The 27,886-nt window shown below is 42.8% G+C and overlaps 1 protein-coding gene across 2 annotated transcripts; it reads left to right on the top strand.

Moving 5' to 3' along the window:
* On the top strand, window positions 1–27,804 carry ripor3 (RIPOR family member 3). Of its 2 annotated transcripts, XM_012829356.3 has the most exons (22): window positions 1–241; window positions 11,202–11,310; window positions 12,980–13,129; window positions 13,391–13,469; window positions 14,225–14,248; window positions 16,114–16,167; window positions 16,434–16,583; window positions 17,479–17,542; window positions 17,641–17,684; window positions 18,013–18,138; window positions 18,660–18,805; window positions 20,768–20,897; window positions 21,374–21,985; window positions 22,366–22,505; window positions 23,361–23,529; window positions 23,799–23,928; window positions 24,406–24,567; window positions 24,785–24,943; window positions 25,473–25,675; window positions 25,997–26,080; window positions 26,785–26,875; window positions 27,118–27,804. In XM_012829356.3, the coding sequence occupies exons 2-22, from the start codon at window positions 11,213–11,215 to the stop codon at window positions 27,216–27,218; spliced, it is 2,916 nt and encodes a 971-aa protein (XP_012684810.2). In that variant the 5' UTR covers window positions 1–241; window positions 11,202–11,212; the 3' UTR covers window positions 27,219–27,804. The 2 variants fall into 2 exon arrangements, with proteins under 2 accessions (XP_012684810.2, XP_031423809.1); XM_031567949.2 differs by lacking the exon at window positions 11,202–11,310 and having other exon boundaries at window positions 2–241.
* The last annotated feature ends 82 nt before the right edge of the window (window positions 27,805–27,886 follow it).

Genomic DNA, 27,886 nt, shown 5'->3' with positions numbered 1-27,886 from the left:
GGAATCAAGTGTCATTTCTACCTCCTGGAGCCTCACAGCTGAGACAGAGTTGTGCTATCAGGAGCAAGCAGACTGCTGCCTAGCCTCTTGTCTCTCTCACACACACATTCACTCACACTCACACACATGCACATACACAAACAAACGCTCATATGCACACTATGCTGAAGATGAGTCTGGAAGTGCTTGACATTGCTGTCAGATGCTGTTTGACTTTGGAATAGGAGTGCCTTCAAATCAGGTAAGGAGGAACAACGATGTCTCTTCTGATGACTAAATCCCTGATCAAACGTTAACCTCACTCACTCTGCATGTCTGAAATGTGCTGACTTTTTCAATGGGCTGCAGACATGCTCAGGAAATGAAGATACACAAGGCATATGACGCTTGTGGTACTTTGCAGAAATCAACAGGAAAAAGAACGAAATACATACTGTATGAATTAACGTGCTGAGAACCAAAAAGATAACAATGTCCGCTCTGTCATACTTTCTCATGGCCCTCTGTGCCTCCGCTGGCCAGATTAAACATAAACAAAGCTCTTGGTCTTACATGCTCTGTGTCAGTGAGACAGGCATGCGGTACTTTGCACTCTTAGCACCATTCGAAACGCAAAGGCTTAATTCCGTCTTGCAAGTCTGCGGCTTTTGTTTATTTTTCGCCTGCTGGCACGTGTAGCTGGAAAATCGTGAGCTAATATATATCTCCGGGGGCTACAGTGCAGGGCAGGCAGAAGACATTTCTCCTTTACTTATTTGAGGACGAGTGCAAAATGAATACATCTGAATGTATAAAGACTGTAGATAATGGTAGTAATCTTACAGAGGCAAAATAAACAGTTTGTAATATGTGCCATTGGATGACTAATCACCTCCAATACAGGGTTCCTTTTTATGCGTTAATCAAAAGCAGCATCTGTGGAAAACCCTAACAGGTTCCCTACCCCCTCACAGGCTTGGGTCACTAGGTGGTTGGCTGTGCTATTTAATTTACACTTGCGCACAGTTATATTTCACTTCCCCCATCCCAAAACCCCACCATCTTCAACTGCCCCCACCATTGCCTATGCCCTTCCGTGAGAAACTGAAACCAAATTCCATATTGAACTGCTCACTTGAGAAATGGGAAACTAGGAAAGTGGAGAAAATTCAGGCCTGGAATGTTCCAGCGTGAGAAGAGTATTTAAAAAAAAAAATCGAATTTTATTATTTCATTAGGATGCATCAAACTGAGGACAGGGTGCTTTTGTTTGGATGGAAACTTAGCCTGTTGTGATAATAGCCTCTTTAAAGTTTTAAGCAACCTCAATGTATATATATATAATGTGATCTGGACTGCTGAAGATCAAGTAGTAAGTAAGGTGTTTCAATGTTTCATTCACTATCTTATGTGATATTTGATATTATGTTTAATAATTGTGTATGACATATACCCTCACATGTTACCAAGTGACATTCTGTCACCAAGATCTATAAATAATTTCAGTAACTGATTGGCTTAGACTGCTGGAATCTATGCACTTCCTAATAGCCTATGGTGTCATATTCAATTGATAACAGTATGACATAACTGATTTTCAAATATCTGCTTGAGTTGGTGGGACCCTCTAACCCTGTGTTGACTAAAGGAGTTCATGGTCAGTTTAAAAGAATTTCCCACATTTTCCCTGTCAGGCCTGAGTAATCAAACACAGGGTCAAGTATATTTTTTGCGAGCTAATTTTAATTCACAATCCCCCATAGTGTTCTCGGGTTTTAAGTTATTCATCCAATGATGTTCTTGCCAGCTTTACGCAAAGTATATGTACACATTTTTTTTTTTTGTGGTTGTTGTTGTTCATGCAAAGTAGATTATTACTAACTATCAATTGTTATAAATGATCAATGAAGCCTTATGTAATCACTCTGACTGTGTAATCACACAACAGTTAACAGAGGAGGTCACATGACAGTTCCCCTTTGTTGTTACAAAGAGTTTAGGATACTTAAAAGACCAGATTGCCTGCAGATTATTGAAAGAAGACATGTGAGTTACATTAACAGTCTTTTTATTAAATTAGGAGGTCAATCTTCAGTTATCTGTCAGTGTGGCAGATAATTATTTCAATTGTGCTATTTCCATATTCTCTTTGTTGTGATCATTCATTAGCCGGTGTAGTGAACGTTACCAATCAGTACTGTTTACAGTTGGTGAACATGGTGGCCCCCCGTTTTATGTCTTGCACTGAGACACACAGGTCCTATCTGGTGTCCACATGTTGAAGCGATCTCTCTTAGACTGACTGCTGCTCTCCTAGAGATAGCAAACGCCCAATTACCCATGATGCTTTCTGCTGTCCATATCAAAGATAGAGAGCCAAGACAACTCAGTGGAGTCAGCAATCTTTCGTCCATTCAGACAAAACTGATTGCATAGGATTCATCCAAAAATAGGTGGCCAAAGCAATACATGGTCAGACACTCTTTCGTAACAAGACTGCAGAATACAAAGAAACACAAAGAACATATACCATTATAAAACAAACTATTTTGCTATTCCAAATGTTTGATCATAGCACTGAATAATCATGGTACTTACAGTATACCATGGGTGTTTTGTGACTTTTTTGCAAGAGTAACCTTGACTGTTTTGATCTCATAACACAATTTCCAGCTGAAAATATGATCTGTAAGGGTACTAGTGATGGAGGTAGGGGGTTTGCTTATGCAACACATGCCAATTGAGACCCTGAAGTAAGACAAGACAAAGAATAACAATCAGATTTAAGATCTACTTTCCACATGGGGAGGAAGAGCATTATTCCTGTATAAACAGATTGGCAGCAGTACAGAAATGCTGGAGTTTTAAACATAGGAAATGGCGGTATACTAGTATAAAGGTATAGTATGAATATTTATTAAAACTCAGGGGTTCCCTGAGTTTTCCTCAAAGAGAGAGAGAGAGAGAGAGAGAGAGAGAACACTCCATGTTGACATATTTCATTCTTTCTCTCTTTCTTATTTTCTTTCTTTCTCAATCACCCTTTGCATGAAACATAAGACTTCTATTAAAGAGAAAACACTAAAGAATGTACAGGAAAGATTAGGTCATTTGCACATCAAATACAAGCCAGTGGGACAGCTACCCTAACAGCCTATGGTGGAGACAGATAATCCTTTCTGACCTCAAGTCTAAAGACACCCAATTCTGAAAAAAAACAAGATAGCATTCAACTGCAAGGTCATGGAATGTGACTGACATTATAGGAGTATCATTCGGAAGTTCTGAAACCTAAAACATGTTTATATAACTGAAGTAAGGGGTGCTGTTCTCCCATGATGACTATTGTGCAAAGATGAGATACTATTCCATCAATGTAACATTTACCATTCTCATAGGGATCCTGCCTTTGAAAGCATCATTATGTGGTTAGCTTTATAAGGGCTCTTAAAATCAATGCTGAGCGGTCTAGCATGTGTTAGTTATACAGTAGTGTATCTGCCTACAGACATAGTGAACAGTTTTAAAAGAGTGGGTGAGTTGCTGCTTTCTAAAAGAGTTTGTGACTGTGCCCAGTTTTGTCCTCATAATGTAATAGACATTTGAGCTTCCAAAGGGACCAGCATTACTTACCATTTGATTTAGTTTTAGCTACCCCCCAGTCAAATAAGTAAAAAAAAAAACAAGGACACCAAGAACAAATACTTTGGTTGCTGAACAAAAACAGCACATTACATTTGGTTAGGAGGATGATGCCACTAATTGCAATGGTGCATGCAATGGCAGGAATGAACATACTTACACCAGCCACCCAAGAGCTGAGCTGAGGACAAAGGCAGAAATGAGCTGCCACACAGAGAGGTGTGATTGTTTCTGATTGGTCAGAACAATACTAGCTAAACATATGTGTGATAAGTCAGTGCAATAGTAGCTAAACATGAGTTCAAAAATCTGATTAAATAACCTGAAAAACAAATAACGTCTAGAGAGAGAGAGAGAGAGAGAGAGAGAGAGTATCAGCCAGGTACTTTAGACCTGTATGATCTATACTTGGAAAGTGACATTTTCATTATCACAGATTAATTTCCAGAGTTCTCTTGCTGGTTCTGCAATATTTTCATCCCTGTGACTTCTGCTGGAAGCATCATTGCTTGTGCCAATATAAATAGATACTTCACTTAGCAGGAAGAGCTGCAGATGCGTCCCAAGGGCGCTTGAAGTCAAGGGGAAGACTGTTGTGTTCTTGGTTCCCTCTATTCCCATGGTCGCCTCAGCAGACTACCCCAAACCTATAACCCATATGGCATTCCACAAAAACAGGATGCCTGGCTCCCCAAAGCTCTGGGATCTATTAAAATTGCAACAAAACAGCAAAGAAAAAAATGCTGAAAACTTGAAGGAATCCCTAATTGAACCTTTCTCTGGTTTGTCACTGTTTCAGAGAGGCCACTTCTGTGCTTTCAAGTGGTAGCTCAGATACCACGTGATCGGTGAGGCAGTGCTTTAGTTTTGTTTAGATGATGAATAAAACTTGGGAGAGTCTGCCCCTCATCCACGCAGAGCATTTCCTGTTTTAATGAAGGAGATTTGGCATGGTATGCGTCTAAGGCTCATTTTGGCTTTCATATTTACACAAATCTGTCACCTCCTCCCAAAAACACCCAAAAGTGTTTGGAATGGACATGTGCAGGCCTAAATTGTCAGTGTGCACTCATGCAAAAAAATTTTGAATAATTTAATAAACTAAATAAACAAACACATAAATCTGTATTTTTCTGAACGCAACGACAGATACTGAATGAGGTGAATAGATTGTGTGCTGAACTTTGTTATGTTCTCTGCAACCTGCTCCTTGGTAGGAGTTGAAGAGAGAGAGAAAATGCTCTATGCAGGAAGCCAAGAAAAGCAAACTAATACGACTTTTAAACAGATTCACATATCTTTGGGGCGCAGAAGTGCCAAAGAAACAGAGAGCATGGGATCATCAGTCAAAGAGGGTCTTCTCTGTTCAGGATTACAAACCCAAGTCTTCTCAGTCTTCCCATTGTTTGACCGAGGATTCTCGCTGTATTTGGCTCCGAGCTCTGGCTTTCATCCACAGTCATCATTCTTCACTCACAGATACAAATGATGTCTGTACTTTGAACAGAGTTGTGTCTTACATTCCCTCCAAGTCATTTGTGAGAATGATGAAAATCTTTTTTTTAACTCTTTCATATGATGGAGGATGTACGTGGAGTCCAGGCATAGCCTTTAGCCTAAATGCTAAGTGCTGTGAAGGTGATCCATACCATAATCTTTATCGTAAATGCTAAGTGTCGTGAAGGTGATCCATACCATAATCCTGAAGTAGGAGGCACAAAACGTTTGTATGTGATAAAGTTTTGAAGTTTAAGACCATGGTCAGGAATTGATTACTGGGGAAAGTGCATCATAAATTACCATGGAATGAGTGTCAAACCCAGACCACAACGGTTCCCAAATAGAGGCAGCATCTGGGGAAAGCATTCCAACCATCCATCAAACATCCTGCAAGGCACATTTGATTCATTATAAAGCTTTATGTTGTTTTTTAGTGATAAGAGTGAGAATTAGCACCTAGGCTTACAATGCATTCACAGTCCTGTTTTGGGCTTTATGACAGGACTTCCCTTATGGCAACTAAAATGTATGTGGTTGTGTGTGTGTCTGTGCCGTGTGTCTGTCAGAAAAAGAAAGAAAGAGAGAGAGGTGTGCTTGAGTCCACAGACTCCTTTGGGTCCCATTGGGGAGGGGGGGGTACGGTGGTCCTACCAATTACTGCTGACCTCACAGTGATTTACGTGCACTTTTTGTGGGGCTGTGTGGAGATGTGTGATCTGTCCTTTTAGACTCCATCATTCAAACATAAAACAAGCTCAATGAGCCAAGCGCACAAGCACGTGCACCATTACACAAAGACAACAGACACACACATACATTACACATAAACAGAAAGTCAAACACACACATGCACATGTCTGCAGTCTGCACACACATACACACACACACACACACATGTTGATCGTATATCATTCGCATTACGAGAGAGCCTCAAGGCCTCTGAACCCTTGGAAAACCTACACAAACTCACTTGAGACAGGCACGAGGGGCTGCTTTTAGCTCCTAGTCCCCTTGAGTGTTGTTTTAAACTGTATCTGAATTCATTCCCATTGAATTAGATCACTGGATGGTCATGACTGATCTTTGTTCTATTACAAGCACCGGTAATGTAATAGCATGGCACGATCACACATGTGTTTTTGGAAAGTGTAAGTGTACGTTAGTCCACAATAGACAATACACTCGAAGAACAAATCAACAGCCAACACAAAAATCAGATCTAAAGCAATGCTGTTTTGCTGCTCACTAAAAAAATGCTTACACACTGAGTGTCCATTTCCTCTAGAGCTACCTCTGTCCCCTACTTCCAGCCCTCTATCTCTGCAAATGAATGCCGGCGAAGGCATGTTTCTGTCATCCGCTGTGTCTGACAGAGGGCCAGCCCTGGGAAGCCAGAGTGCTGGTGCGCCATGGGCCAAAAGATTAACGTGCTCCCTTTGCCCCCATACACGCTCAAGTTAATGTCTTTTAAAGACCCCAGAGCAAACAGTGCTGAAAGCACACATTGCTATGGCACACTATGCTAAGCCCCAATAGATCTGTGCTTCTACAGTCTTCAGGTAAGATGAGGAACCACATTTGAAGCGTAAGTGGTGTATTTAATGGTACGGAGTAAGCCACCACTTGCCAGACAAAAAGGGATTTGTACATTTGTTTTGGCTGGTTTTTCCACACACCACCACCGGAGAACCACAGACTTCCATAAGTTTTATTAGCAGCCCTTAACATTGGAATGTTTAGTGGCTAACCTGTAGAATCCAGACAGGTTTAAGACTGGCTGGCTAAATTCTGCTGACTTTCATATTAGTGCTTGGCTGCCTGCACTGTTTAAATTGAATTGCTTGAGGTCTTTGTTTGAAAAAATCCTCACAATCATCACATCATTTATTGGTAACAGCAGAGCACCTCACACTCACACAGCCTTCACATCTAAGCCAGCATATTATGGACAGCGAAGACTTGTGATGCATTTTAGATTTCAGTCATAGACACCCTAAGTGTTTGTCTTTCTGGGTGATGAATTCATCGAGGAGGCCCTTCCAGGTTGCGCTGGGGAGGTGGTGAAGCAGCACTTTGTGATGTTTATGAGATTGGGCCCCTCTGTCGTCCGTCATCTATGGCGTGGCTCCAGAGGAGTGGGGTCCAGCTCAGGGACGTTCATTCATGACTAACCCTCCCCTGGGGGCTCTTTCCTCAGTGAAAAACTATGCCTGAAATACCTTATGGCGGTAGGAAAGAGAAACGTTAGCCCCCCAGATGGTGGCTGAGCACCACAAAAGTAAACACTGACATGTGCCAAAAAGAACAATCCATTAAACATGGCAGACACTTTCTTTCAGAATCATGCATTGCAAATGAGTTTCAGGAGAAAGACAAGGAGGGGAAGGATAAGGAAGATCACAGCAGTCAATATCTAAATTCAAAAACTAAGCTGCCGGGATGCCACTACACATTGCCAGCAAGCACAGTGGGAGAGCTGTACACTGGAGTATCTCGGGCAGTGACTTAGAGCCCTTATAAAGGACCTGAACTAAGTTGATTACCCTTCTACCCATAATCCTCTTCTATTAATGAGATAAACTAAAGCTGCTTGTTAACAGGCTTTGTTGCCTGACAAACAAAGCCCTGGATGTATACAGTAGCGCTGCTGCTTGTTTGAGAGCACCTGATCCAATCAGGTACTTTAATACTCATTAAACATCACTGATCCAATCAGGTGCTTTAGTACTCATTAAACTTAACTATGTCCACTGCACTGTGAGCTTTGGACAGAGTTCACAGTTTCCAAACAGGGACCTGCATTATTTGACTTTTGATGATCTGATAGAACTGTTGCCTTTTCTGAAAATATTCACACCCTGGATGATAACAGTCATCATTGAGGGTCAACAGCCACCCGTTATTACCATGATTTGGAAAAAGAGAGAACTATGTGGAAATGAAAAACATGTAGCTGTTGAAATGAATTACATCTTCATCTCTTACCCTTACGCTCACCTCTTTGTATTTGGAGCCACATGCATACACACACACACACACACACACACACACACACATGCACGCATGCACGCATGCACACAGGTACACACACACACATGCACGCACACGACACAAAAACACACACACACACACACACACACACACATGCACGCATGCACACAGGTACACACACACATGCACGCACACACAAACACACACACACACACACACACTTACTCACACACCAGGATTTTTATGAGATCTGCCAAAAAAAGTTCTGTTGTATTAAAACATTTTTTTCCCAACTTGGACTTGATTCCTGTACTAATATTTCATCTGGCCCAGGCTCTTAAGCAGCAGTGCTTGTCATGCAGAGGAGTCTAATTTAACACAGTGACCAGATTCAAAGCGCTTGAGTAACCCCAGTCAGCTCTGGTGCGCATGGCCTCCTTCACACCACTTGCATCTAAACCACCCCTCCTCAGGCAAATACACAACCGTTAACTAACTATGCAAACGGCATACGATTTGCACACACACACACACACACATCAGTGCTGTGTTTGTAGCAGTGACGTGTGAAGTACGTTTAGAAAGTGGGAGAGAGGCTTGTTTGTGTCAACAGCCTCTCAGGCACATTGGACTAATTTGCTTAACTTCCAGAGGGACAAGCTTGTGTTGAGTGGGTTGCTAACAGTTAACGGTTTTCAGATGATTTGGGTGTTTCTTTAAACAATTTCTTAAGTAGGGTGGACTCTCGCCCACTCTTTCATTTGCTGTGGGCAAAGTATCCTCTTATGAAGGCCATGGCCATTCAGGAGTTTGCACAGATAATACAGAGTAGTGGAAGCTTTCATATCCATTGCACTGCATATGGTTGTGAGGGGATTTCAACTATGATCCAGTAAACTGAAGTCAGTGAAACAGTGGTCCTTTATTTGGGAACTCACTTAAATACCCAGACAACTTCATTCCACAGTCAATGACATACACTTAACCTAAATACATATGACCCATAAAACACTCCAAAGCAGTAAACGTGGATCATTGCAGTGGAAAAATTAAATATAACCAATAATAATAAGAACCGATATTGCCCAGGGATCATCTAAAAGTGTTGGACAGAGATTCTTCTGTGCGTAACACTGGGCATGTTGTATATATTGTACTGTGATTCCCTGTGGGGGTACAGCTTGACGTTTAAGGCTGCCGTAAGGATTTCTCCTGCTAACACATGTTTAGTTGTGGACGTAAATATTTATCCGCCTTTCCCCTTACACTCTCCCCGAACACATGGAAAAAGAGCTGTTTAGTGTTTACCTCTTCACGGGCATAATGAGTCCTGTCTGGAGCCCCTCGCTTGTGTAAGTGAACTCTTCAAAACGGTGACAAGGGGAATTTCCAATTGCCATATGGTGCCGTGTTTTTTTCTTCTGTTTGTCAGTTAATGTTGTGCTGAGGCACTGTGTACAGTGTAACATATGTTTCAAGTCTGCTATGATGTAGTACACTTACGGCAGAACTGTGCCGTAGCTTAATTTAATCAGCTCACTGGTGACTTTTACTGCAGCTCTAATGATTTGTACATTGTTAATTGTTGGGTTTAGTGCACCCTGATGTGTTATAATACTTAGGCTAGGTTGTTAAGTATGAGTACTGGCGTGTGACAGCGAGAGGTCCCCAACCAGTAGCACAAGGAATTTAACATCTTTTCCTGTGTATATACAGTATATCGTACTTATAAGTAAGATGTGAATGGGTATTATTCTGTTATTCCTCTGTGATTTACGATAAACAGGATCCTGCGTTTGCAATCCAAGACCTCAGATGTATTTCTTTCTGTGTGTGAGTGGAAAGAGCCATCCAGCCCAGACTCTTAGCTCCCCCCAAAGCCATACCTGCGTTTCACGCAACCACCCCTGGGAGTGTGGCAGCCGCCAAGCCGCCCTCTCTCCACCAGCACAGAGCTCCATCATCCCACTGCTGAACACCCCCCCCCCCGCCACACACACACACACACACACACACACACACACACACACACACACACACACACACACACACACACACACACACACACACACACACACACACACACACCCCACACCACCCCCAGGACCCTTCTCTCCTCCTTCTGTAGGAAGCAGGACGTGAGTTACAGCTCAAGAGAGAGGCAGAGAGACGACCGGAGAGGATGCTTCTGCATTCGCAATCAAGACATCTCCTCTCCCCCACACACTCACACACACTCACACACTCACACACACTCCTCTCCTCATCCACCGCAGCGGTGTTGACAGCGGTGGCCCACAGAGGCCACAGCTTTGCCTCCGTGCTTGCTGAAACAAGCAAGGGAAAGAGTCCAGAGAAAGTGTCAGGGTAGTCCAAATGTGCCTTGACTTAATCATTTGAGGGCTCCAGCATTGACCCTCCTCTGACAGAGAGAGAGTTGCGCAGCGAGGACGAGCGAGGAGATTGGGTACACATGTGGCTGGTAAGGAATGTATCCAAGCAGGGAGTGAAATAACAAAGGGGAAAGAAAATATGGCATGAAGAAGAAGAGGACAAAGCCGGAGATAGACATTTTTTCACCAGAGAAAATGTGGTGGCCTGTCACCCAGGGTGCTTTTCTGCTTTGAGGTGGTGGTGGGGTTGGTTGGGGGGGGGGTGAGGGGCTTTTGCATTGTGAGGCTCAACGTGAAGCACATACACACTACCGTGTGTGTGTGTGTGTGTGTGTGTGTGTGTGTGTGTGTGTGTGTGTGTGTGTGCGCGTCTCTGTGTCTGTGTACATGAGAATGTATATGACCATGGTGGGAAAGAGAGTATCTTTTCCCCAGAGGTTATACTGCTTCCATTTATGTGTGAGAGGTGCTTGGAATGTGTTTGAAGTGCAAATGTTATGGAATATCTTTCATGAATATTCTTAAGTATCTTCTGCATTTGTGAAAGTGTATATGTGTGTATGTGTGTGTGTGTGTCTGTGTGTGTGCGTGCGTGCGTGCGTGCGTGCGTGCGTGCGTGCGTGCGTGCGTGCGTGCGTGCGTGCGTGCGTGCGTGCGTGCGTGTGTGTGTGTGTGCGTGTGTGTACATGTGTCCAGGGAGAGGGGGCATGTCGGTGAAGTTGCGGTTTCAGTTCCCAGCAGAGAGCGGCATGGTGCAGAGGAGTCGCTCCTTCACCGGCTACGGCTCGGTGAGCGGCAGGCGCAGGTAACACAACCTTACATTCCTCTCACATTAAAACACATGTCAGAGAGACCTGCTTCTATTACCCATAATCCAACACTCTCATCATGACACGTTGAGGTACTGTTGTAGCACCAATAATGGCTAAGTGTCCTCATCTGAAGGGAAGTATACAAAATACAGTATTTAAGACACCTCATACTCTAAAAAGGTGTATGTTTCTGTGTGAAGACAGATCTTCTTAACTTTGTTGTTAAGTGTGCTAAGATTATCTACCCCAGCTCAAGAGGCCATTTATGTTATCTATCAACACGTTGTGATGCTGACACTGGCCAAAAAAACAGAATTAACTTGGAGTCTCTTCGAGTTCCCAAAGCTTTTGTAGATTTGTTTATGGTTTGCAGTCCCATTACGGGCCATGAGACAGCGAAGTGTAGGTCTATGGTAAGAGCAAGACATTGACTATGTTAAGCAATGCAAAACCAAGCAAAGTAACCCCAATGGCCACCAGGGTCAGGGATGCAGATTTCAAAAGCATTGACAATCTAACATCGCATGTGTTTTCTCTGTGCTGCACGTTATTCTGGATATAAGATCCTGCTGGATGACAATACAAATGCCTTGGTATTTACCTCTCTTAAGTTAAGCTCTGTAGGGGAATGTGGGGTATACCGTACATATACAGGACCGACTGGAATGTATGTGTGTATGGATGTGATGAGTGAGAGGTTTAATCAACATTCATCTGCTTGAGAGTTTTTGTCACTCTGGAATTTTTGTGTGTGCATGTGTGTATTTGGAGTTGGGTGGGTGGACGTTAAAGAGACAATGAGTGAGAGACAGAGAAAGAGAGCGAGAGAAGGAGAGAGAGAGAGAGAGAGAGAGAGAGAGAGAGAAAGAGTTTGTATGTAGAGAGGAGAAGGGTATGACCCTTCAGCATCACTTATGCAAGCCTTGCAGCTGCTAGCGTGAGTCCCCAGTGGGAATGACTACCCCACTGGACTGTGTCTTCAGGTTCACATAAACAATGTCACCCAGTCACATTCCATAACATGAGCTCAATCCTCCACCCGCCCACTACACCCCCACATCCTACTTAGATCGCCTTGAGTCATGTTCATGATTCCACATGATTTGACCGCAAAAACTAGTACAGTGTAATACAACTACCTATATATTAGCAACAATGAATTGCATCAATGAAAGATGAACTTCTTTGAGGGAAAAAAGCATGATGGTTAGACTAAGATTTCAACTGGGAAATCTAAACCCCAAGAATGTAATGATCTACTTCCTGGAACACAAATGTGATAACAGAGAGGGGTCAAATGTCATGCGATGTTCTCAAGGCCAAAGAGTGGAATATACTTCCTCTCTCAAGCTCATGCTATTCCACTATTCATTTGTCTGCTCATTTCTATAGCTGTTACGTTGTTTTCAGTGAGGTTCAGTGGTGTCAAAGACTTCTGAGATTGTGATGATTTAATGGTCTCTAGTATTGGGCTCTTGATAAAAATGCTTAGTATGGTAAAAAGCCTTATACGAGTATGTATGTAGTATGTAGTATACAGGTATGTTAGATAAGATTCAGTACCCAAATGTACAATTGCTCTAAAAAGAATCAAATAACACAGAGCTGGGACTGAGAAGTGGGGTATAGTTCATCTTCTCCTGCCCTGTGTGTGCTCTGCAGGACCTCCTCAGTGCGCAGCTCACTCAGGACTAAAGTCCTGTCAGGGAAATCTCCCCGAATGCCAATCTCTAGCCGAATCAACAGCCATATCTGGGGCCAGCAGCCTGAGCAGGTGGACAAAATCTTCCAGGCCTTACGGAAAGGGCTGAAGTGAGTATAATGACTTTATCAGACGTGTAGCTTTCATGGTTTTGAATGCTGTTGTAGTGATGTGAAACAATTAGGCGAGTTCTGCACAAACCTGAAGCTTGTACTCCACTGAGACACTCTCACACGGACTATTGCTGCTATGGAACAAAGCAGTTATGGTTCTGTTTTCAAAAACACACGACGCTCGTCCTTCAACTGCTGCAGTGCGGACCGTTGAGAGTTGTCATGGTAATTTCATTTGTTTCTGTGCTGTGCTCTTAGGGAGTACCTAGAGTGCCATCAGACTGAGATGGACTTCCTGTCGTCCCAGCAGAGGGATACTAAGAGGAACTCCAGACTGGTGAGCCAGCCCTTACAGAGCCATCAATTGCCCTTTTTTTCTGTGCTGCAAGAACTTTACAGAAAACACAACAGTGCTTCACAGCGATGTGAGCACATGGTTAGCGAATTCGTTAGATAGATATTTAGACAGTCAGTTATTTAGTTAGATTGAAGCTTTATTATCCTGGGCAGGCACTATAAAATCTTATTTTATACACATTGCAAATACACTTAAAAGCATACAAATGCATACCTCTGTATATCTGTGACACATCTGTGGTTGTGGAAGAATATAGGGTAACTTTATTTTAAGGTTCAACTCTGCATAATTATGCTTTATTAAATAGCTGATAATGTGCTCATAAGTAAAGACTACAGTACATTTAAGAATTGTCAAATAACCTTAAAAAAAACCGGAAAAAAACGACAACAACGTACCAAACATCAAAAACCATAATCCAAGCTAAACCTTAACCTCAAACAAATGCCAAGCCTAATCCTGTAAATCTAAATGGCACCTAGCCCTTTCTAACCATAACCACAAATCTAAGCTTACTTTTCTTCCTCAGTGTCAGCACAGTCACAACAAATAGCCTGTAGCCACTAAACAGGGCATGTGTGATAGAGTGTGCGCCATGTTTGTGTGTGCTGAACAGCTCACAAAAAGTGTGTCACACAACGACTACAGTTTACTTATACTTGATTAACTACCTTACGAACATGGCATGAACATTTTCCAGTTTGGTCTAATCCTCTCTGTCGTTGTCTTTTCAGGCTTTCCTGTATGACTTAGAGAAGGTAAGGCACTGTTTTGAAGTCTTCTGGTTTCATTGCAAACCCTTTGCCAGACAGAAAGGAGGTTCATTAAGGGCAATCATTTTCAATAAACTGTAGGATCCATTCTCTGTAATTCTATACAAGAGAACGCCAAGCATGTACTTAGAAGCAAGATTTTAGGACCTCAGTATTCTGGCCTGTGAAATGCTCATGATTCTTTGTTCACCTCAAATGTAATGCGGTTTGGATTGGTTCAAATCTTCACCCTGACCCTACTGCTCTTAAAAAGCTGTGTGGTCAAAGATTCACACTTGAGTTTTCTGTCTATACAGTGGGGAAAATAAGTATTTGAACCCCTGCCGATTTCGCAAGTTTGGCCACTTGCAAAGAAATGTGTGATCTATAATTGTAATGGTAGGTGTATTTTAACAGTGAGAAATAGAATATAACAAATAAACAAATCCAGAAAACTGCTTTTTATAACATTTATGACTTTATTTGTATTTGATGCAGAAAATAAGTATTTGAACCCCCAAGCAAACAGCAAGAATTCTGGCTCCCAATGACCAGTTATGTGCCCAAGAAGCACACAGATTAGTCCTCATTATGCCTAACAAGGTACACCTGATCTCAACTGGTGACGTGTATAAAAGAAACCTGTCCAAATAATTATACTTCACACCTTCAACCTCACCACCATGGACAAGACCAAAGAGTTGACCAAGGACGTCAGAGATAAGATTGTAGACCCGCACAAGGCTGGAATGGGTTACAAAACCATCGGCAAGCAGCTTGGTGAGAAGCAGACAACTATTAGTGCGATTATTCGTAAATGGAAGCAACACCAAACAACTGTCAATCGCTCTAGGTCTGGGGCTCCATGCAAGATATCCCCTCGTGCGGTATCGGTGATCATCCGAAAGGTGCAGAATAACCCCAGAACTACACAGGGGGAGCTTGTGAATGATCTCAAGGCAGCTGGGACCACAGTCACCAAGTAAACCATTGGCAACACACTACGCCGTAATGGTTTGAAGTACTGCAGCACTCGCAAGGTCCCTCTGCTCAAGGAATCACACGTACAGGGCCGTCTGAAGTTTGCCAATGAGCACTTGAATGATTTTAAGGAGGATTGGGAGACAGGATGTGGTCAGATGAGACTAAAATCAAGCTCTTTGGCATCAACTCGACTTGCCGCGTTTGGAGGGGGAAGATTGCTGAATATGACACCATCCCCACCGTCAAGCATGGAGGTGGAAACATTATGCTTTGGGGCTGTTTCTCTGCCAAGGGTACAGGACGACTCCACTGCATCGAGGGGACTATGGATGGGGCCATGTAACATGGCATATTGGGCTTGAACCTCATTCCCTCCCATTGAAAACGCAACCTTAAGGATTTGGAGAGGATCTGCAAAGAGGAGTGGACCAAAATCCCTCTTGAGATGTGTGTAAACCTAGTGACCAACTACAAGAAAAGTCTGACGTCTGTGCTTGCCAACAAGGGTTATTCCACCAAGTACTAAGTCATGTTTTGCTAGGGGTTCAAATACTTATTTTCTGCATCAAATGCAAATTAAGTCATAAATGTTATAAAATGCAGTTTTCTGGATTTTTTTGTTGATATTCTGTTTCTCACTGTTAAAATACACCTACTATTACAATTATAGATCACACATTTCTTTGCAAGTGGCCAAACTTGCGAAATCGGTAGGGGTTCAAATACTTATTTTCCCCACTGTATATAGTCACGTAAAGACAAACAATTTATCTGTCCCTCTGGAATGGTTCTTGCTTTGACATGCGTTTTAGAAAGTGTGGATAAGCATGACAAAGATGATTTATTTCAGATTTCTTGTAATGAACTTTGTCCTCTGACAATGGCAGGAGATCCGTGCTTTGGAGCGATATATTAGAAGACTGGAGTTCCACATCAGCAAGGTAACTATTTCCATGACAACCAGTCAGAGGCTATTTTTTTCCTATTTGTTGTCCCTTTTGCCAATACTTGGAGTTTAAAGAGGTAGTGAGTCAGAAAACTCAACACAGATCATGTACAAGAAGGTATTGAATTGAGGGATGTGTGGCAAATATCTCAGAAATCATAACATTTAATGATAGCCTGTCATCACCTTACAAAAAAGGAGCATATTTTTTTAAATGACCAGAAAAACAGTGGCTTTAATGCTGGGTCTTTTGATGTACAGGTTGAGGAGCTGTATGAGTCGTACTGCATCCAGTGGCGCTTGTGTAAGGGTGCCATGAACATGAAGAGGGCTTTCTCTCTCTCACCCTCCACCCGTGCGTCGAGAGAGAGCCTAATGGAGCTCAACCGCAGCCACCGAATCAGTCTGGAGGTACGGGTCACGTCCTGTCAGGGGCAGGCATGCGCGACTGTTTCCTGGCTAAAACACTAAGCAGAGATCCCACGGCAGATCTATAGACGTTAGTCACTACAGGTCAAAGTCTTCCACTCATTAATCTTCTTCCTGCTACAAAAACAAGACCATTAGACTTTTAGAGGTGCTAAAGATGGCGCAGACAGGGCATGAAAGGTCAAACAAGTGCTACTGTTTGATTAAACAGCACACACGTGAGGGATTCCCCCCACAACTCTGCTGAGGGTAGTTAGTGGTTAAATGGACCAGATGGTTCACATCAGTTAGAGCAGGACTTTTCAGAGATCAATCTATGTGACCACAAGTGAAACCTCCTTGGAGAAGACATTTCAGCTTATATTGCATCACTCTCATCTTGGGATGTGTTCTCTTCATTTATGGTTTGTGTAGTTTGGTAGCACTGGGTTTACAGAAGGCATAGGTTAATCTTCCATGGACAGCATAAATACATTAATACACTGATTAAAAAACAATGAATACAATTCTTAAAATAAGCCTTCACAGGCAAGTGTCTGACCTGTTTTGTAAGTATAAACAATGTCAAAGATCACATTACACATTATAGATCTCCTCAATGATGATGCTCCTCAAAAACATGCGACTATCACATTTTTAACACCATTCCAACACAAGGCTAACATGATGTCACAGCAGTCCTTAAACATCCCTCTCTCTGCTCATATATGTCGTGAAGATTCACAGATGAGTGATGGAATATGATGACATTACATCTCCATAAACATGGCAATCTAGCGCCCAAGCTCGCTTCATCTCCATCATTAACAGTTCGCTCTAGGGAAAGGAGCAGATGCAATGTGTCACATTATGCAACTGATTGAGATTTGATTTCCAGGACATGTGTGTAGTCGAGGGAGAGCTGGAGATTCTCCTGGGAGAACTGCAAATCAAGATGAAAGGTAATGTAACTGTCAGATATATTGCCTGTTGCAATTACATAGACAAAAATGACTCAAGTTAAAAGTTACTCAAGAAACACCAAAATCCCCTCCAACAGGACTGATAGGCTTTGCAAGGCTCTGTCCAGGGGATCAGTATGAGGTAAGGCTTTTAGCTGTCCTCCTACTCCTTATCTTGATCTTTCATTGAATGGTTCTCATTAACAGAATGGAACCTTTGGGTCCAATAAATAATTGTTCCAATAAAAACTCTTTAAAAAAATTAAATAAAAAAAAACGTTGGTATTTTATCAGTGCTAAACGTTTGCTTTTGTCTGTGTGGGTTGGGTTGATCAATTGCTTTGAGGATTTCTCAATTGTTCTTATCATTGGTGGTTCATTATATTACATGCCATGGGCCTCATTGTGCAGCATTATTATGCAAGCATAGCCCTTACAGGTTTACCCACGGTGTCCTTCCCTGTGAGTAGGTGCTGATAAGGCTGGGGCGTCAGCGTTGGCGGATACGGGGGAAAATCCAGTCGGATGACAGACAGCACTGGGATGAAGAGGAGATGATTTTCTTCCCTCACATTCACGAGAACTTTGAGATAAAGGTGAGAGCCAAGTGGTGCCAGGCCATTCTCTTTACCCCCGAACCTGGCGCACACCTGTCCAAACACTATGTCCCATGAAGGTCAGCTGTGTGGGGGCAGTGATAACAGACAACTTCCAGCCCTTTGTTTTGAGTCTCTGGCTTTGGCACCCAATGATGATTAGCAATGCTGGAAAAACCAAATGTTCAGCTAATGCCTCATAATCCAAATTCATGAGAGCATTTAAATCCTGTTAAAACAATCCTGATGGCTTTGAATTTGAAGAGATATTTTAATCAGTTTTGCAGTTGACTAAGCACCGATACAGTGCCAGAATAATTCTTTGGATTACTAAAAAAAAATCTACTTTTATCAAGGTTGAGCTCAAATATCAGCAACCTTTCGCAAGAATTGCAGACTAGACCTTTAAGGGCCAGGGCTGTCTGTCTACAATGGACATGGACAGGAGTAGTTAGACTAAACTTCTACTGACATTCCCCTCAAAGTAGCATAACCTGCTGCTATGCTTGTCTGTCCCACAGGTGACAGAAGTGAAGGGTTTGGGTTCCAGTTTGGTTGGCATGGTTACGTGTAAAAGTGCAGACTTCTTCATGTCGCGGCCTCAACTGATGGTGGTGGACATTACAGAACTAGGCACCATCAAGCTGCAGCTGGAGGTGATATGGAAGTATGTATTCTACGGGCAAAATAAACTGGCTAGTAGCATGGTTGCATTGACGAAACCTGCCATGTTGAGTAACTTCTGACAGTTCTGCCCGGTGCTTGTGTTGTGACTGTTGTCTGTCAGCAGGACCTTTATGATATTCATCAAAATGACTACAACTATTACCATTTAGGAGAGGTGTTGCATAAGAAAGACAATCACTAACATAACCTGCTTGATTCACAATCCTATAAATATTTATCTGTTTCTTTCTACTTTAGCCTTAAAGTGGTTCCAAAAAGTGTGGGGGCCCCCTCAGGGGGGGGGGGGGGGGCGTGTAGTTGCAGCAGATGGGGTGAGGGTCGAGGGCAAGAAAACATAATGAGAACCCTAAACAACCAACTACTACTCAAATTAAGTATTGCAGTGCTCTCACAGCATAGTGGCTTGTAACTTACCTATTTGGTGAGGAGTTTATAGCCTACTTTGTACGTACAATATGTTTCGGGCCTATCGTTTAGCCTATATGTTAGAAGGGATAGCTAGCCTAATTATTAATACTACAGACATGTGCCCAACATAAACCGTTCCAAAGAATAGAACGATACATAGCCAAAGATACAACCATACTTTATTCAGCCAGATTTGAAAATGTAGCGGCACAATTATTTTTCTCATTATCAAAGGGAGGCCTTCCATGAAAAGTTTAGGAACCACTGACATATGGTTTCACTGACCCTTGTTTCCATATGCTGTATTTAATCTTAGTTGTTCTCATGCTGCTGACAATGCAGAATATTGAAAGCACAAGAATGTCCATGACCCAGACCCCACAATTCTCCATTTCACACACAAAGCGGTGTCAAATCAACCATTTGTCTGAGAATGTCGGAACGCAGCTCTGAGCAGCTGTTGGAGATGTCGAGTTCTTTAGAATGCATGAGGGGGTGTTTGTGTCCGCTAGTTTTTCACCCAGTATCTCTGAGAAAGAGTAGGGACCCTGGGTCGAGCTCACAGCTCTCACAGCAACGTGTATACCCTTAGAGAGTGATACTGTCGCTTTAACGTAATCCAGCTGTGGACGAGAACAGCTGATCACAGACAAAGACTGTGGTTTTCATCAAACACATACACACACACTCACACACAAAAACACACACACACTTCAAACATGTTCACATGGCCACATGCTCACATGTACATGCACCTAAACATTCACACAATGCATACCAAATGCACACAGACACACACACACACACACACACACACACACACCCAATGCCCTTGTGCTAAGACGGATCCGATTTCAGTGGGTTTACAGGCTCCAGGTGGAGGACATTTCCATGGTTTCCTTTTACAGCTTTGGTAAATTAAACACATCTTAAAGCCCCAGTCCTCTGCTGCCCGGCGCTGCCGTCTCTGTACAGCCCCCCGGTAATGATGCTGTAGTTCCATTTCCTCGGGTGCCTTGCTGGCTGTCAGCACAATGGCACTCTCTGCTGTCCGAGGGACGCCGTAACACAGATCTCTAGCAGGCACGCCACAGGCTACGAGTGAAAGTGTGCGCGAGTGCAGACTGCTGCGCTGTGCTGTGGCAGGGTAGAATGTCAAAAATGTTTGCTGTTTACAGATGTGTTTTGAATGGCTTGACTGCAAGCATGTAAAAAGTGAGGACAGGGGGGAAATAAAAAGAAAGCCAGTTGTGAACTTCATAACATGGCATTGCCCCCATTTGTTTGGCGCTGGGCATTGTTATGCTAACATCGTGTGTCCACAAATCTCTTACACATGTCTGGGCAAATGGGAAACACTCGATAAAGACAGGGTTTGGCTTTGAACAATCTGGGTGGTAGGATTTCAGTATGCCCCAAAAGACAAAAATCAATTCTCTAACGTTGTGGACAAGCAGTAACAACTCTCTGCTCGGCCTCCCTCTCTCCCACACTCCCTCTCTCTCTCCCTTTCTCTCTTCTGTTTCTCCTGCAGTCCGTTTGACAGTGGGGAGATGAGGCCTGTGGTGTCCTCAGCCAGCCGCCTCTCTCTTCCCAGCAGGAAAGGCTCTGTGTACAGCTGGACTCCCCCAAACACGCCCAGCTTCACGGAGAAGTACTTCATTGTGAGTTACCTTCACAGCTGTTCTCCATGATGCGTGCCTTGTGTGTTTGCTTTCACATCCCGACAGAGCTCACTCTAAACAAGCATGTTCACAAAGAGGCACACCCAGACAGGAGCACACACATGTGCCCGCACATATGCGAACATGCACACGTTTGTGATCATTGACACTCATGCGCACTTACACACACACACACACACACACACACACACACACACACACACACACACACTCATTTTTCTCTCTCGCTCTCAAACACACACACACACACACATGCACACACACACAGAGCAGCGAATTTTCAGATTCCCCCCCCCAGAATGTCTGCCTCAGATTAAGGCGAGTGCAGTCCTGGAATCCAGAATGTATCCCAGATGGCTGGGGCTCATGTATGGATGCAGTGTGTTGAGCACATGATGACTGGAGGATGTTTTTTGTGAAGGCCACGCTCTGTTTGTTTGTGTGCCCGCTGACAGTCTATGGTGCGGCAGATGCAGGACCAGGAGGGGGGCTCCTTCTCCTTGGGCTCCAGGGAGTCCAGAGGAGCGTCTCTGCTCAGCTACCTGTCCGACACGTCGCCGGCCTACGAGAGAGGCAGTCAGACCCACATCAGTAAGCGCAGTTCCCTTCACATCCCCACGGATGATGAACTCAACAAGAGTCTCCCGGAGGAAGGGGGTGATGACGACTGGCAGAACGATCCGGACACGAGCCCCCCGAGCCCCGACGAGACCCGCCGTGACTCCCTGCTCCTGTTCCAACGCTACAGCACCCCTGACATCCTCAGGCAGAACCGGGGTGCTTCCCCAGTCCTGGAGCCAGACACGGAGAGCAGTCTGAACACTACCCAGGACACAAACGGAGAGGTGGGCCCCCAGGTGGAGCAAAGGGTGTCTGTGGGACTTGAGGAGGCGGAGGAACAGGCCCTACAGCAGCCGGAGGTGAGCGTTGCCCAGAGGATAGCCGTGGCCCAGAGAATCAGTACCCTCCTGGCTGCCTTGGCAGCCGCCCTGGGGGAGGAAGGATGCACAGAGACACCACTGAGGGAACTGGAGAAGCAGATCCAACACCTAAATAATGTCTTAAAAGTGAGTTATGATGATTTGGTTGTGTCTCTCTCTTTTTTCTTTTTTCTTTTTTCAACCTTTGAACTGACTGACTGATGTGTATGGTCATATACAAAGAGTGGGCACTTTTGTGTGTGTAAAATATACCAGATGTATTGCATACTTTGTGGCTGAGATAACTGGTTTAACGTCATGTGACTTCCATCTGTTGTCTGTCAAAGTGCAGCATGACAAAAACTGTAAGCAACAAAAAAAAATCTGTTTATGGTATGTATTTTATATGTAGCCAATTCATTCTTAAGTAACTTTAAAGAGTTTGTTAGTCAGTTTAGACACATTACAAAAGAATGCAAACGTTTTTAGTTCGCTCTCAACTCAAGTTTTTTTGTGTCACTCCACAGAGGGACCTCAGCATGTTCAAGACCTCCTCCACTGAAACGCTAGCTGTAGAAGAAGTCCTGGGCAGCTTTGACTTCCTGTCCACAGACTTTAACGCAGACGAAATCTCTTGCATGGGCAGCGTTCGGATCAGGGACACAGGGTGGGTGACAGTATGAAAATCTTTTTCATAGCCACTTTAGACTTAATAGTAGGCTTTCATATGCAACTACATGCCCTACAAATTAATGATTTTTCCCTCTGAGCTACAACCCATGCCCTGAGTAGATATGACTACTAGTATCAGTATTAGATATTAGTAGATAATTCTCATAGATCTAACTTCACATAGTGACATACACGGGTAAACAGCCACTTTTATGGCCTGTAGCATGCAGTATTTATATTGGGAGATGGCAGTGTTGTGACATACCTGACATTTCTGTCATTGTACAACAGCTTTATATAGTGAGCATCCAAATGAATTGCTGTCTGTCAATATGCCACCATGTGGTCACAGAAATGGCAGTAAGACAGTGAGCAAAGGGTGGGAGGAGTCTAAGTCTATGGGATTGACTTTATGAAGTCCATATGTGCACATATATGGTTGAAGGACAGCAGTACTGTAGGGCACTCTGAGTGCTTTTATAGTCATGAAACTCTAAAAATGTAATCTCAGGCGTGCAGTCACACCAAAGCGATGTCTATTCTCTGAGGGCAGGTCAAGTGGTCCACAGCCAGACCAGAGTTGCTGCAGCCCCCTCTAGTGGAAATAAATTTCAACGTGTATATGAGAGAGAAAGCAAATTACCTACTTCAAGGTCCTGTCAAGAACACTTGTGCACAGCCTAAGATGAAACACTTTGGTTACATTATCATAAAATGTATAAGGAGATTACCAGGAGCCTATGAGAAAAGCCCAAAACATGCAGCACCTACACAGAAGCAGACTGAGCACAGAGATTCTGGCTTGCACTCATTAAATCTTAAATTAAAATGTCTCCCTCCGTCGCTGCAGGATCAGCTCATTTAAGGAGAATATGCTGAAGAGCCTGGGGCTCTTGTCACAGGAAGACCCCCTGCAGACTGAGCCGGAGAGCAGAGACAGCGTCACACTGAGCACAAGCAGCTTCAGTCTCGACCAGAGTCTGGAGACACACCTGAGCATCTGTGCAGTACTACTGAGGGTGACTCTTCTCTTTCACACAGCCAAACTGCTGGAGCATCCATGAAATCACCCATCATTTCATTCCACTAAATGAAAGCAGTTTTTGCACGGACCTTGTCTCAAAAATCACATCTCAGTTCAATTTCGAGATCTCATTGCCAGTAGATGAACTCGGTGTATAAGTCTCCACCTCAGTAACAGATGTTTTTGTGGTCCATTCTTAACTACATGTCTTGTGGAGTGCACTGCTTTGCTTTTACCCTGATATCAACCCATATGTCCTTTCAGGCATTGAGAGGTTCAGACTCTGACCTTGTGCGCAAGGACATTCTGGAGGAGCTATCAAGGCAACTCGAGGTACTTGAAAAAATCGGCCAGCTGTCCCTTGGGAAGACAGATGACTTCTCAGTACAAGACAGTAAGTGGTTCAGTGTATGAACATGACATTTCACTTTATATATTTCCCCAGCCCTGCATTTCATACTCACAATAATAATAATAACAAAATATTTGCAAAGATATGTGGGAAATAATGTTAGGTATTACTGACCTAAACCAAAAATGTTTTTGGTTCCTTTATTACGTTTGAAAAAGCTTAAATAATAATAAATAAAAGCTTCTACTCAGAAGTGTAGAAACTGAAAACTAATTAAAATGTGAAGTACCTGCAGTCAGTATCCATAACAACTAGAATGTACAAAATGCAGAGGATTTTGAGCACAGCATGTGGCAGCATATGAGTGTTATGGTGTCAAAAATATATCCTCACCTGTCATCCATCTCTATTCCTGCGATTCCCACATACTGAGGGAATTTTCATCACCACCAACAATTCTCCCTGTGCACTGTGAGCTCTTGTGTAACTGTGACTTTGACTTTGACACTTGTCTCCTAGTCCTCCCTGCCACCCTGAAACAGAGGAGCCTGCAGGCGCTGTGGGAGGAGTGTTCCAGTCAGGAGTCGCCCTTCTGCTGCTCAGCCGACGCTTTCATGAGAAGCCTCAGGAAGAGGTTCATCCACAAAGTCAAAGCCAGGCAGCCAGGCCAGTCAGACGCAGGTAGGGGTTTATGGTCAAATATTTGATGTTAAAAAAACTTTCACTTACAAAGACAGCATTTTTTGGTCATACAACATTAGCCATTTTATATCACATTATTTCACTGCATTGAATACCTCAGAATAAAAAACTTTTATAAACATGAAACAGAAAAAAAATGACTGCATGCCTATCACTGAGGAATGCAACGCTTTAACGCTGATTTCTGTTTCTGCAGTGTTTGTGCAGCTGCTGCAGCAGATTCAGGCCAGCTGCAGAATGGTTCCCACCATCCTGTGCAGCACTGATCGAGTCACTGTCTTCCAGTTCTTTACTTACCTCAATAGATGGGGCCTGGCAGACTTTGGAGAGCATATCTCTCGCCTCTCCAAAGAAGGTAGGCCACTTAAGACCATTCAGTAAAAGCATGATGATGAATGGATACATTGAAAGAGGTTGTATGAAGGGTTATCGTAAACCAAAAGGTCAATGAACAAAATAGAACCAAAAGGTTCTACACAGCTGTTTGAAATTCACATCTAGTTCATTTTTTTCTTTTCTTTTTCTCCCACGTACATTCTAACATTGTCATATCACTTGAATTAGCCCATAAATATGAACATCTGGGAGAGATAAATGAAAAGCTGACTAAAATTGTAGGTAAATCATCTGCAGGTGGCATGAACTAAAACCTGCATTCTCGTTAGTTAAAAGAAATTCCATGTTTAATTACTGCAGCAATGTAGTACCGTATCATTCTCTTTTTATATATTTTCACATTTTCATTGTATTTTCAAGTCTTCCCTTTCCAACACAACTGCTAGCAACACTATAAACATGATCAAACACTGAGGTACTCCTCGAAATGTACCAGATAGAAGTAGAATGACGTAACCACAGTAACGAGAGGCATCTCTCATGTCCAGTGTACCTGCAGTCAGCCCTGGAAGGCCCTAAGAGGAGGAGGGCTCTGAAGAAGGCTCGAGGGAGACACATTGCTGAGCTGCAGCCTCTCAGCCGTACCCTGCAACTCGTGGCAGGGCTGCAGATAGACGCCAATCACAGGGTTGCTCAGGCCGCAGCCTCCTGCCTCTGCAGAGTGTGTGGCTTCAAGCCTCTAAGGGCAAAAGTAAGGATACCTCACTCTAGCCTATCTAGACCTGAAATATGTTCGTCTCTCTGCTTGCCGTTACCATTTATCTACTTTAAACTTCAAACCCACCATCTTAGCAACTGGTACTCAATACATCTCTTTGTCAGAGCAATGTATTAGTCCTTTAAACTCGTTAACTGGGTAATTCTAAGTATAATTTGATTGAGGAAGTACAAATATTTTAAGTACAAATAAAAGTAAATTACAGTGAACTAATTACCAAAAATAAAGCTGAATAAATTCTGAATATAACTGCATTTGTGTTGCCCCAGTGACTGTTTTTTTCTTTCTTTCCAGGCTGTGGTTTATTACACCGAGGTCCTGAAGGACAGTGACAAACGAGAACAAAGGGCAGCCTGCCTGGCTCTAAAGTGTCTCAAAGTAAGTAGCAGCTGATAGGAGGGATCACTGAAACTACCTCAGCTGCTATAGCGTCATGCTCAACTAAGCCATGGTCATAGCCTCCAAATCCCAATACACACTAGGAATGTAACTCACTTTGGAGACAAACATATGCTAACGGCAACAGAATAGGAGAGAAATAGGAGTGGGTGGGGCTGGTCTGACCAAAACACTGTAGTAAAAGTAGTATACCTTTTCCCAGGAATTGTGTATCATGTTAATAATGCAAACTTGGTGCTTATTACAACCCTTTGATAATTTATTCAGATCTAATTATGCATGTTTGCAATGTATGAATGTATGGTAAGGTGGTCCTACAATACCACACACATGCACTCACATATATACGTACATCGATAATTATGCGGATAACAATAGAAGAGGGCATATCTTACCCTGCATAATGCCAGATCGTATCACTCTGTGCCCCAGTCGATATACTCTGATCCCTTTTGATACTGATGTGCTTGTTCAGTCTCTGTAAGTGTCATGCAAACATCACCACACCCAAAACTGATCTAGCACAACAACAGCAACAAAGCATCTAAAACACTTCCCATTTCTATTCACTTTCATGACAGCTTTTTTTTAAACTGCAGTGTTTTCACGGGAAACAAAACCTCTCTGCTAAATATAACAACCTCAGCAACATGGGATTATCAACTGTGATGTATGTTTCCTAGGCAACTGAGAGTGCAGAACAGGTGGCTGAACTGTGGCGCTTGACTGACGAGGACCTCCGGAATGCAGCCAAAGAGACTGTCCTATCTTTCGGTAACCTTTGACCTTTTACTAAAGCCAGAATTTCAATATACTACAGTAGTGATGACTACAATAGTCTTCCCTTGAATGACAGAGCTTCAGGTCAACGAGAGACAGATAATGCTAATCAGGTCAACCATTCACTACAATTGAAGTATTTCAAGCTCACCAACCAAATCTGTTCTTATAAGATTGAAAAGGACCTGATAATATATTCTGTTCATAAAGTTTCACATTTTCTCTCATTTTTGCAGGTAAAAAAGGATACATTGCATTTCAGCAAATGGAGAGGATTTGCTCTGAGTTACAGGAAGACACTTACCAGAATTTAGAGACAGAAATCACAATACTATAAAAGAGAGATGGAATGTGGATTCATCTGAACCACTGTACATACAAGTGTTCAATACATGCTGTGTTGAGTAATATTCATTCATTCAATGTGCCAAAAAACACCTCATTGCCTGTCAGCTGATACATGTCAGCTGAAGCCAGTACATTTGCACAGACCAGCTGCATAGGTGGGTCAAAGATCTGCTCACACTAAGTGCTTACACCTGGGACAAAAGGGTGCTTGGCCAGATATTTAAGATATATGGCATGTGCCAAACTTCATGGTTTTGGACCAAGACTATAAATAACAATTAAGGTCTATGGCATGTGCTTTCCTTCATGGTTTTGAATGAAATTGAAAGTTATATAATGATTACACACATGTATTTTCAACAGGTTCCCTCTTTGTACATTATTAAACTGTTTAAGGAAAATATTTATAAATAAAGCCTTTATATATTACCCTTATTAACATATGTACACAAGAAATAACATAAGAAAATGTATATAATTTGGTGAAATTTCATTATGTATTTGTTTTTAGAGCATTTTAGACCATCTTTCATGTGTTATAAGCTGAGGTGAATTAAAAGCTACATCAGGACCAGCTCCAAATTTTCCTTTCTGTACACTTGCTTGACAGTTAATCACTTGCAAATGATGGTTCTGTGATATTCTACATACAATAAA

The sequence above is a fragment of the Clupea harengus genome, chromosome 5 (assembly GCF_900700415.2).
Source record: "Clupea harengus chromosome 5, Ch_v2.0.2, whole genome shotgun sequence".
NCBI classification, from domain to species: domain Eukaryota; kingdom Metazoa; phylum Chordata; class Actinopteri; order Clupeiformes; family Clupeidae; genus Clupea; species Clupea harengus.
This window is presented reverse-complemented; position numbering and strand designations above follow the sequence as displayed.

Coding starts and splice junctions, on each gene's coding strand:
- ripor3 (XM_012829356.3), top strand. CDS start 11,213: ATGTCGGTGAAGTTGCGGTTTCAGTTCCCAGCAGAGAGCGGCATGGTG. Junction 17,685..18,012: donor GTCCAGGGGATCAGTATGAG/GTAAGGCTTTTA, acceptor CCCTGTGAGTAG/GTGCTGATAAGGCTGGGGCG. Junction 25,676..25,996: donor TCAAGCCTCTAAGGGCAAAA/GTAAGGATACCT, acceptor CTTTCTTTCCAG/GCTGTGGTTTATTACACCGA.